The sequence below is a fragment of the Mizuhopecten yessoensis genome, unplaced genomic scaffold (genome assembly GCF_002113885.1).
Source record: "Mizuhopecten yessoensis strain PY_sf001 unplaced genomic scaffold, ASM211388v2 scaffold1539, whole genome shotgun sequence".
Lineage (NCBI taxonomy): Eukaryota > Metazoa > Mollusca > Bivalvia > Pectinida > Pectinidae > Mizuhopecten > Mizuhopecten yessoensis.
In genome coordinates this window covers 2,185,217-2,197,490 of record NW_018404097.1, presented here as the reverse complement: position 1 = coordinate 2,197,490, position 12,274 = coordinate 2,185,217, and the positions used below count along the sequence as shown (strand labels likewise).

Sequence of the window (12,274 nt, the reverse complement as noted above, 5' to 3'; positions counted from 1 at the left end):
TAACACCAGCAATAACGATAGAACAGGGTATTATCATTATAGAATAATAACAATATATTAATTACTGACGACCCGAGAAGCCATTATAACCAAAGCGTTTTATTCATTGGGAAATCTATTCTATGGCGTTATGGTGGGTAAGCAGAGTATGGCTGCCATCCTTTTCCCGCGAGGCTGGAACTACCTGCGATCACTGGCGCTGCTGTACCTGGCTCCTACCTGAATAGGCGGTGACATCAGATACTACTCACAAATCAATAGGCGTTGTGGTCCAGGTGTTCCGAGTACATGGTGGGATGGAGGTGGCGATTAAACCAGCGGATATGATTTTACGGGTTTTAGCGTTCATAGACACTTAGTGGGACGTGTTTTCTTTCTGTAAATACTCGATAAAATGAAGATGTTTACTGCGCCGGGCTCAGCATCCCTACCAGGAATGGTATTTCTCCTGTTGGAGATAGCGGGGACTATCTTCCCGACCTCCGCACAGATAGGTAAGCAATGTTTGTTTTCATGAACTGAATCTTCTTCTGTCCTTGTCTAATCAGTCAGGATCAAGAAACATCACGAGAAAAATAAATTATTTATGAGCAGTGGCCAAGAACTGGTCGAATTCATTATGAAACGGCAAGTACCCCATTATAACCCTGAACCGTACCACGGAAGGCATGTCGCTTCCGGAATTAACATTTATGTTTAAATAACCCGTTACTAGCCTGTAGCTGATCCTGAGATGAGTATTCCCTCCTTTGATCACTGTTTAGTAGGGGAGAATAAGTTTGAAGAGAGAAGTGACATACTAAAGGGTCTGTCATAACAGCTCATAGATACGGTTATCAATGAATGTTCTGCACAACTCATCCGTATCCTTGATATGAAACTTATTATTATAATCCCGTTGAAGCGTTTTTCTACTCTTTTCTTTATTTCTTTTTTTACATCAACAAATCATTGAAATTAATTAGTAAAAAGAATATCCATGCTGTTTTTAGTAGCTATTTTTGGTTGCCATCAAAACAAACTGAAATCACTTTGATCGATTGAGGATTTCCCTTGTGGTTACTATGCATCAAACAATGTTCCGAATGTCACTATCAGGAAACGGCCGAGTTCGAAATGGAACGTTTTAATAATTAAAGGGATATCGACCTATTTGCATTGCATGTTTAATTACACTTAATGAATCCGTCACCATCATGTCTAATTCATGACTTCGTCGTGGATACAAGGTCTAGTGTCCACGTAATGTGATCAGGGTTTCTGGATGTAATACACCTTACTTCCCTATGTTGTTCCCATGTCTTCCCTGGTGTCAAACATACTTAACATAAACGTAGTTGATCCGGAGTTAATACAGTGTATATAGTTGTAATCCATCATAAACAGATAAAGTTACAGGCTATATAGGTACACCATGTAACAGGTTTGATTAATTACGGAATATTCGAGAGGTCGATGCGTTATTATATAGACCAGACAATGGCAGTTTAAACTGAGGCTGAGGTAGAGGTCGATACCATTCTTTTAAATACATATTCTCTAACGATGAATCAGCATTTACCAAAACTGGTCTATTTGAACTGCCGTTCAGATCTGCCATCATTTGCGGCGATTCAAATGTCATAAGGTATTAGATCAGCGAGTTTATTCCAAATAAAAACATCGCCGGGTCATGATACTCTCTCCAAATTAAAAAAAACGGAAATATCGGATAATTACAACGTCATATTGACGGGAATGAGATAGAACCTCAACCATTGGTAAGGAGGGACTACGGCATGCGAACTTTCCCTTTCTTGATTGTGACATACCACTTCCCCACCTACGGTGTTTACAATTCGCAGTTTATTCGAAATTATGATTTTCATGATAAATGTGGAGTTACGAAATTGTCGTCATTAAGATCTTACTGAGAAACAATAATTTCCTTGTGCGATATAAACTTTATGTTTTTTATAATGCTCGTCAGTGTTCCTTGTGATTTGTTTGTCACTCTCCCGGTTACCACTTTGAGGACGTGACATTAAACTGATTTGACCTAGATTACAAGAAGAATATGACCAGGTGTTCTGGAAGGGTAAAAAACGGTTCTCCTTTTAAATATTTCTTTTGTTCCTATTTTCACCAACGTTTCATTAATTCAATTACACATTTCGTTATCATTTCGATCATTCCAAAGATGCAATGTCTGTCCTACATATTATTTTATTTGTTATATTGATAGATTTTTTATTCATTTTTATAGTTATGTTTTATATTTCAGTTTTTGATGTTTATAAGATATATACATGTAGTTATATTAATCATGGGATCGGCATTTCTCTTTGAATTTATGCTAATATTTAAATAAAAAAAATCACATCTAACAGTTTACAGTAAATATCTAATTGGCGAATAGTTCTTTTTGTTGTATTTTTGTCTTTAAGAATGCTGATAGGGTATATTTTTTCCTTGTATGCTGACACTATCTTCTATTTTGTCTTCTTGGCGCTGTGTTATATATTTTGTCCAAGTGTGCTAATACTGCTAAATTTCTGTACCTATGTGCTGAGGCTATTTTGCCCTTGTGTGTTAGAGTTTTGTATATTTTTGCTAATGTATGTTGGCTCTGAGGTATATTTTTTCCCATATGTGTTGTCTTTGTGCTATATTTTACCCTTGTGTGTTAGCACTGTGCCATATTTTACTGTTGTGTTTTGACGGTGTGCTATTTTGTGCCCTTGTGTGTTGACGCAGTACTATATTTTGTGTCCTTGTGTGTTGGCGCTGTGCTATATTTTGTGTCCTGGTGTGTTGACGCAGTACTATATTTTGTCCTGGTGTGTTAGCACTGTGCCATATTTTACTGTTATGTTTTGACGCTGTGCTATATTTTGCCCTTGTGTGTTGGCGCTGTGCTATATTTTGTCCTTGTGTGTTGACGCAGTACTATATTTTGCCCTTGTGTGTTGGCGCTGTGCTATATTTTGTGTCCTTGTGTGTTGGCGCTGTGCTATATTTTGTCCTTGTGTGTTGACGCAGTACTATATTTTGCCCTTGTGTGTTGGCGCTGTGCTATATTTTGTCCTTGTGTGTTGGCGCTGTGCTATATTTTGTGTCCTTGTGTGTTGGCGCTGTGCTATATTTTGTCCTTGTGTGTTGGCGCTGTGCTATATTTTGTCCTTGTGTGTTGGCGCTGTGCTATATTTTGTGTCCTTGTGTGTTGGCGCTGTGCTATATTTTGTCCTTGTGTGTTGGCGCTGTGCTATATTTTGTCCTTGTGTGTTGGCGCTGTGCTATATTTTGTGTCCTTGTGTGTTGGCGCTGTGCTATATTTTGTCCTTGTGTGTTGGCGCTGTGCTATATTTTGTCCTTGTGTGTTGGCGCTGTGCTATATTTTGTGTCCTTGTGTGTTGGCGCTGTGCTATATTTTGTCCTTGTGTGTTGGCGCTGTGCTATATTTTGTCCTTGTGTGTTGGCGCTGTGCTATATTTTGTGTCCTTGTGTGTTGGCGCTGTGCTATATTTTGTCCTTGTGTGTTGGCGCTGTGCTATATTTTGTCCTTGTGTGTTGGCGCTGTGCTATATTTTGTGTCCTTGTGTGTTGGCGCTGTGCTATATTTTGTCCTTGTGTGTTGGCGCTGTGCTATATTTTGTCCTTGTGTGTTGGCGCTGTGCTATATTTTGTGTCCTTGTGTGTTGGCGCTGTGCTATATTTTGTCCTTGTGTGTTGGCGCTGTGCTATATTTTGTCCTTGTGTGTTGGCGCTGTGCTATATTTTGTGTCCTTGTGTGTTGGCGCTGTGCTATATTTTGTCCTTGTGTGTTGGCGCTGTGCTATATTTTGTCCTTGTGTGTTGGCGCTGTGCTATATTTTGTGTCCTTGTGTGTTGGCGCTGTGCTATATTTTGTCCTTGTGTGTTGGCGCTGTGCTATATTTTGTCCTTGTGTGTTGGCGCTGTGCTATATTTTGTGTCCTTGTGTGTTGGCGCTGTGCTATATTTTGTCCTTGTGTGTTGGCGCTGTGCTATATTTTGTCCTTGTGTGTTGGCGCTGTGCTATATTTTGTGTCCTTGTGTGTTGGCGCTGTGCTATATTTTGTCCTTGTGTGTTGGCGCTGTGCTATATTTTGTCCTTGTGTGTTGGCGCTGTGCTATATTTTGTGTCCTTGTGTGTTGGCGCTGTGCTATATTTTGTCCTTGTGTGTTGGCGCTGTGCTATATTTTGTCCTTGTGTGTTGGCGCTGTGCTATATTTTGTGTCCTTGTGTGTTGGCGCTGTGCTATATTTTGTCCTTGTGTGTTGGCGCTGTGCTATATTTTGTCCTTGTGTGTTGGCGCTGTGCTATATTTTGTGTCCTTGTGTGTTGGCGCTGTGCTATATTTTGTCCTTGTGTGTTGGCGCTGTGCTATATTTTGTCCTTGTGTGTTGGCGCTGTGCTATATTTTGTGTCCTTGTGTGTTGGCGCTGTGCTATATTTTGTCCTTGTGTGTTGGCGCTGTGCTATATTTTGTCCTTGTGTGTTGGCGCTGTGCTATATTTTGTGTCCTTGTGTGTTGGCGCTGTGCTATATTTTGTCCTTGTGTGTTGGCGCTGTGCTATATTTTGTCCTTGTGTGTTGGCGCTGTGCTATATTTTGTGTCCTTGTGTGTTGGCGCTGTGCTATATTTTGTCCTTGTGTGTTGGCGCTGTGCTATATTTTGTCCTTGTGTGTTGGCGCTGTGCTATATTTTGTGTCCTTGTGTGTTGGCGCTGTGCTATATTTTGTCCTTGTGTGTTGGCGCTGTGCTATATTTTGTCCTTGTGTGTTGGCGCTGTGCTATATTTTGTGTCCTTGTGTGTTGGCGCTGTGCTATATTTTGTCCTTGTGTGTTGGCGCTGTGCTATATTTTGTCCTTGTGTGTTGGCGCTGTGCTATATTTTGTGTCCTTGTGTGTTGGCGCTGTGCTATATTTTGTCCTTGTGTGTTGGCGCTGTGCTATATTTTGTCCTTGTGTGTTGGCGCTGTGCTATATTTTGTGTCCTTGTGTGTTGGCGCTGTGCTATATTTTGTCCTTGTGTGTTGGCGCTGTGCTATATTTTGTCCTTGTGTGTTGGCGCTGTGCTATATTTTGTGTCCTTGTGTGTTGGCGCTGTGCTATATTTTGTCCTTGTGTGTTGGCGCTGTGCTATATTTTGTCCTTGTGTGTTGGCGCTGTGCTATATTTTGTGTCCTTGTGTGTTGGCGCTGTGCTATATTTTGTCCTTGTGTGTTGGCGCTGTGCTATATTTTGTCCTTGTGTGTTGGCGCTGTGCTATATTTTGTGTCCTTGTGTGTTGGCGCTGTGCTATATTTTGTCCTTGTGTGTTGGCGCTGTGCTATATTTTGTCCTTGTGTGTTGGCGCTGTGCTATATTTTGTGTCCTTGTGTGTTGGCGCTGTGCTATATTTTGTCCTTGTGTGTTGGCGCTGTGCTATATTTTGTCCTTGTGTGTTGGCGCTGTGCTATATTTTGTGTCCTTGTGTGTTGGCGCTGTGCTATATTTTGTCCTTGTGTGTTGGCGCTGTGCTATATTTTGTCCTTGTGTGTTGGCGCTGTGCTATATTTTGTGTCCTTGTGTGTTGGCGCTGTGCTATATTTTGTCCTTGTGTGTTGGCGCTGTGCTATATTTTGTCCTTGTGTGTTGGCGCTGTGCTATATTTTGTGTCCTTGTGTGTTGGCGCTGTGCTATATTTTGTCCTTGTGTGTTGGCGCTGTGCTATATTTTGTCCTTGTGTGTTGGCGCTGTGCTATATTTTGTGTCCTTGTGTGTTGGCGCTGTGCTATATTTTGTCCTTGTGTGTTGGCGCTGTGCTATATTTTGTCCTTGTGTGTTGGCGCTGTGCTATATTTTGTGTCCTTGTGTGTTGGCGCTGTGCTATATTTTGTCCTTGTGTGTTGGCGCTGTGCTATATTTTGTCCTTGTGTGTTAGCACTGTGCTATATTTTGTGTCCTTGTGTGTTGACGCAGTACTTTATTTTGTCCTTGTGTGTTGGCGCAGTACTATATTTTGTGTCCTTGTGTGTTGGCGCTGTGCTATATTTTGTCCTTGTGTGTTGGCGCTGTGCTATATTTTGTCCTTGTGTGTTGGCACTGTGCTATATTTTGTGTCCTTGTGTGTTGACGCAGTACTTTATTTTGTCCTTGTGTGTTGGCGCAGTACTATATTTTGTGTCCTTGTGTGTTGGCGCTGTGCTATATTTTGTCCTTGTGTGTTGGCGCTGTGCTATATTTTGTCCTTGTGTGTTGGCGCTGTGCTATATATTGTGTCCTTGTGTGTTGGCGCTGTACTATATTTTGTCCTTGTGTGTTGGCGCTGTGCTATATTTTGTCCTTGTGTGTTGGCGCTGTGCTATATTTTGTGTCCTTGTGTGTTGACGCAGTACTTTATTTTGTCCTTGTGTGTTGGCGCAGTACTATATTTTGTGTCCTTGTGTGTTGGCGCTGTGCTATATTTTGTCCTTGTGTGTTGGCGCTGTGCTATATTTTGTCCTTGTGTGTTGGCGCTGTGCTATATTTTGTCCTTGTGTGTTGGCGCAGTACTATATTTTGTGTCCTTGTGTGTTGGCGCTGTGCTATATTTTGTCCTTGTGTGTTGGCGCTGTGCTATATTTTGTCCTTGTGTGTTGGCGCTGTGCTATATTTTGTGTCCTTGTGTGTTGGCGCTGTGCTATATTTTGTCCTTGTGTGTTGGCGCTGTGCTATATTTTGTCCTTGTGTGTTGGCGCTGTACTATATTTTGTGTCCTTGTGTGTTGGCGCTGTGCTATATTTTGTCCTTGTGTGTTGGCGCTGTGCTATATTTTGTCCTTGTGTGTTGGCGCTGTGCTATATTTTGTGTCCTTGTGTGTTGGCGCTGTGCTATATTTTGTCCTTGTGTGTTGGCGCTGTGCTATATTTTGTCCTTGTGTGTTGGCGCTGTACTATATTTTGTGTCCTTGTGTGTTGGCGCTGTGCTATATTTTGTCCTTGTGTGTTGGCGCTGTGCTATATTTTGTCCTTGTGTGTTGGCGCTGTGCTATATTTTGTGTCCTTGTGTGTTGGCGCTGTGCTATATTTTGTCCTTGTGTGTTGGCGCTGTGCTATATTTTGTCCTTGTGTGTTGGCGCTGTGCTATATTTTGTGTCCTTGTGTGTTGGCGCTGTGCTATATTTTGTCCTTGTGTGTTGGCGCTGTGCTATATTTTGTCCTTGTGTGTTGGCGCTGTGCTATATTTTGTGTCCTTGTGTGTTGGCGCTGTGCTATATTTTGTCCTTGTGTGTTGGCGCTGTGCTATATTTTGTCCTTGTGTGTTGGCGCTGTGCTATATTTTGTGTCCTTGTGTGTTGGCGCTGTGCTATATTTTGTCCTTGTGTGTTGGCGCTGTGCTATATTTTGTCCTTGTGTGTTGGCGCTGTGCTATATTTTGTGTCCTTGTGTGTTGGCGCTGTGCTATATTTTGTCCTTGTGTGTTGGCGCTGTGCTATATTTTGTCCTTGTGTGTTGGCGCTGTGCTATATTTTGTGTCCTTGTGTGTTGGCGCTGTGCTATATTTTGTCCTTGTGTGTTGGCGCTGTGCTATATTTTGTCCTTGTGTGTTGGCGCTGTGCTATATTTTGTGTCCTTGTGTGTTGGCGCTGTGCTATATTTTGTCCTTGTGTGTTGGCGCTGTGCTATATTTTGTCCTTGTGTGTTGGCGCTGTGCTATATTTTGTGTCCTTGTGTGTTGGCGCTGTGCTATATTTTGTCCTTGTGTGTTGGCGCTGTGCTATATTTTGTCCTTGTGTGTTGGCGCTGTGCTATATTTTGTCCTTGTGTGTTGGCGCTGTGCTATATTTTGTCCTTGTGTGTTAGCACTGTGCCATATTTTGTGTCCTTGTGTGTTGACGCAGTACTTTATTTTGTCCTTGTGTGTTGGCGCAGTACTATATTTTGTGTCCTTGTGTGTTGGCGCTGTGCTATATTTTGTCCTTGTGTGTTGGCGCTGTGCTATATTTTGTCCTTGTGTGTTGGCGCTGTGCTATATTTTGTCCTTGTGTGTTAGCACTGTGCCATATTTTGTGTCCTTGTGTGTTGACGCAGTACTTTATTTTGTCCTTGTGTGTTGGCGCAGTACTATATTTTGTGTCCTTGTGTGTTGGCGCTGTGCTATATTTTGTCCTTGTGTGTTGGCGCTGTGCTATATTTTGTCCTTGTGTGTTGGCGCTGTGCTATATTTTGTGTCCTTGTGTGTTGACGCAGTACTTTATTTTGTCCTTGTGTGTTGGCGCTGTGCTATATTTTGTCCTTGTGTGTTGGCGCTGTGCTATATTTTGTCCTTGTGTGTTAGCACTGTGCCATATTTTGTGTCCTTGTGTGTTGACGCAGTACTTTATTTTGTCCTTGTGTGTTGGCGCAGTACTATATTTTGTGTCCTTGTGTGTTGGCGCTGTGCTATATTTTGTCCTTGTGTGTTGGCGCTGTGCTATATTTTGTCCTTGTGTGTTGGCGCTGTGCTATATTTTGTCCTTGTGTGTTAGCACTGTGCCATATTTTGTGTCCTTGTGTGTTGACGCAGTACTTTATTTTGTCCTTGTGTGTTGGCGCAGTACTATATTTTGTGTCCTTGTGTGTTGGCGCTGTGCTATATTTTGTCCTTGTGTGTTGGCGCTGTGCTATATTTTGTCCTTGTGTGTTGGCGCTGTGCTATATTTTGTGTCCTTGTGTGTTGGCGCTGTACTATATTTTGTCCTTGTGTGTTGGCGCTGTGCTATATTTTGTCCTTGTGTGTTGGCGCTGTGCTATATTTTGTGTCCTTGTGTGTTGGCGCTGTGCTATATTTTGTGTCCTTGTGTGTTGGCGCTGTGCTATATTTTGTGCCCTTGTGTGTTGGCGCTGTGCTATATTTTGTGCCCTTGTGTGTTGGCGCTGTGCTATATTTTGTGCCCTTGTGTGTTGGCGCTGTGCTATATTTTGTGTCCTTGTGTGTTAGCGCTGTGCTATATTTTGTCCTTGTGTGTTGGCGCTGTGCTATATTTTGTGTCCTTGTTTGTAGGCGCTGTGCTATATTTTGTGTCCTTGTGTGTAGGCGCTGTGATATATTGTGTGTCCTTGTGTGTTGGCACTGTGCTATATTTTCTGTCCTTGTGTGTTAGCGCTGTGCTATATTTGGTCCTTGTGTGTTGGCGGCGTGCTATATTTTGTGTCTTTGTGTGTTGACGCAGTTCTTTATTTTGTCCTTGTGTGGTGGCGTTATTATATATTTTGTGCTTGTGTGTTGGCGCTGCGCTATATTTTGTGCTCTTGTGTGTTGACGCTGTGCTATATTTTGTTCCCTTGTGTGTTGGCTCTGTTCTATATTTTGTCCTTGTGTGTTAGCCCTGTGCTATATTTTTTGTCCTTGTGTGTTGGCGTTGTGCTATATATTGTCCTTGTGTGTTGGCGCTGTGCTACATTTTGTCCTTGTGTGTTCGCGCTGTGCTATATATTGTCCTTGTGTGTTGGCGTCGGGCCATGTTGTGTCCTTGTGTGGTAGCGCTGTGCTATATTGTGTCCTTGTGTGTTAGCACTGGGCCATGTTTTACTGTTGTGTTTTGACGGAGTGCTATTTTGTGCCCTTGTGTGTTGGCGGTGTGCTATATTTTGGGTCCTTGTGCGTTGACGCAGTACTATATTTTGTGCCCTTGTGTGTTGACGCAGTATTTTATTTTGTCCTTGTGCGTTGGCGCAGTACTATAATTTACCCTTGTGTGTTAGCACTGTGCTATATTTTTTGTTCTTGTGTGTTGGCGCTGAGCTATATTTTGTGTCCTTGTTTGATAGCGCTGTGCTATATTGTGTCCTTGTGTGTTTGCGCTGTGCTATATTTTGCCCTTGTGTGGTGACGCATTACTATATTTTGTTCCCTTGTGTGTTGGCTCTGTTCTATATTTTGTCCTTGTGTGTTCGCTCTGTGCTATATTTTGTCCTTTTTTGTTGGCGCTGTGCTATAGTTTGTGTCCGTGTGTGTAGGCGCTGTGATATATTGTGCCTTGTGTGTTGGCGCTCTGCTATATTTTGTCCTTTTTTGTTGGCGCTGTGCTATTTTTTGTCCTTGTGTGTTTGCGCTGTGCTATATTTTGGATCCTTGTGTGTTGACGCATTACTATATTTTGCCCTTGTGTGTTGACGCAGTACTCTATTTTGTCCTTGTGTGGTGGCGTTATTATATATTTTGTGCTTGTGTGTTGGCGCTGCGCTATATTTTGTCCTTGTGTGTTGGTGCTGTCCTATTTTTTGTGTCCTTGTGTGGTAGCGCTGTGCTATATTTTTTGTTCTTGTGTGTAGACGCAGTGCTATATTTTGTCCTTGTTTGTTGACGCTGTGCTATATTTTGACCTTGTGTGTTGGCGCTGAGCTATATTTTGTGTCCTTGTGTTTTAGCGCTGTGCTATATTTTTTGTTCTTGTGTGTAGACGCAGTGCTATATTTTGTGTCTTTGTGTGTTGACGCAGTGCTTTATTTTGTCCTTGTGCGTTGGCGCAGTACTATATTTTGCCCTTGTGTGTTGACGCATTACTATATTTTGCCCTTGTGTGTTGGCTCTGTTCTATATTTTGTCCTTGTGTGTTTGCGCTGTGCTATATTTTTTCCTTTTGTGTTGGCGCTGTGCGGTATTTTGTGTCCTTGTGCGTTGACGCAGTACTATATTTTGTGCCCTTGTTTGTCGACGCAGTACTATATTTTGTGTCTTTGTGTGTTGACGCAGTAATATTTTTTGTCCTTGTGTGTTGTCGCAGTACTTTATTTTGTGTCCTTGTGTGTCGGCGCTGTGCTATATTTCGTGCCCTTGTGTGTTGGCGCTGTACTATATTTTGTGTCTTTGTGTGTTGGCGCTGTCCTATATTTTGTGTTCTTGTGTGTTGGCGCTGCGCTATATTTTGTCCTTGTGTGTTGGCACTGTGCTATATTTTCTGTCCTTGTGTGTTGTCTTAGTTCTTTTTTTTGTCCTTGTGTGTTTGCGCTGTGCTAGATTTTGTCCTTGTGTGTTCGCTCTGTGCTATATTTTGTGACCTTGTGTGTTGGCGCTATGCTATATTTTGTCCTTGTTTGTTGGCGCAGTACTATAATTTACCCTTGTGTGTTAGCACTGGGCCATGTTTTACTGTTGTGTTTTGACGGAGTGCTATTTTGTGCCCTTGTGTGTTGGCTCTGTTCTATATTTTGTCCTTGTTTGTTGGCGGTGTGCTATATTTCGTGTCCTTGTGCGTTGACGCAGTACTATAGTTTGTCCTTGTGTGTTAGCACTGTGTCATATTTTGTGTCCTTGTTTGATAGCGCTGTGCTATATTGTGTGTCCTTGTGTGTTTGCGCTGTGCTAGATTTTGTCCTTGTGTGTTGTCTTAGTTCTTTTTTTTGTCCTTGTGTGTTAGCACTGGGCCATGTTTTACTGTTGTGTTTTGACGGGGTGCTATTTTGTGCCCTTGTGTGTTGACGCAGTATTTTATTTTGTCCTTGTGTGTTAGCGCTGTGCTATATTTTGTCCTTGTGTGTTGCACTGTAGTGGTGTTGTGGTCTCTTTTTTTGTATTATTTTACCAGAAGAATCGATTTTTCTGTGATAATCAGAGAACATATACACAATCAAAACATCAAACATCAGATAAGTAACCAAATTTGTATATAAAATCACGGAAATGAACCAATTAAGACATACGTCTGAGACTAATCCTGGAAATCGATCGTTTAATACCAAACTGTTTAATATCAGTTTCGTTTGATGTTGTATCTTGATGACTGAGGTTTGATCTGGTCCGTTATAGATTAGGCACGGATACACTGTACCAGCCCGCGTTAATGGATCTGACGAGGATATCACGGGCAGTAATCATGAAATGGAACAATCTGATATAGAAAATCGATAACGTAAAACCAATTGCCTCATTCCTTTGTTTTCCATTACAAACTGTCTTTGCTGTCTACATTATCAGACTTTTATATCGACCAGGTAAAACAGCCGTAAGATGTCTTATTTTTAAATAGAATGTTAGTGTTTTTATACACAGGGACATATAATGTAACACAGGATGTAAGTCAACAGTTCAATTATTATTTCGCCAAAGTTTGAAAATATCGTATACTGCTCTCATTTCACCGAGTCAACCTTATTTTTTCTTAAATAAAATGATAAAAAGTTCATGACCAAAAGTGCAGCGCAATAGGTTTAAAACTAACAGCTCTGACCATTTTACTTTAGTTCTCTGACATTTTTTTGCACCCAAGAAAATTCAAACAAAACATATAACGTTTTAGAATTTACCAATCATCAGAAGAATTATGTTCA

At 41.7% G+C, this 12,274-nt stretch overlaps 1 protein-coding gene across 1 annotated transcript in view; it reads left to right on the top strand.

The window, feature by feature from the left end:
* Positions 1-244: 244 nt before the first annotated feature.
* The window catches only part of LOC110465030 (ionotropic receptor 25a-like), a 33,776-nt gene continuing 21,746 nt past the window's right edge, over positions 245-12,274 (top strand). Inside the window, exon 1 of the mRNA XM_021520597.1 lies at positions 245-494. Within this exon, the coding sequence (XP_021376272.1) occupies positions 395-494 (100 nt within the window). The 5' untranslated portion in view covers positions 245-394. The remainder of the gene's footprint in view (positions 495-12,274) is intronic.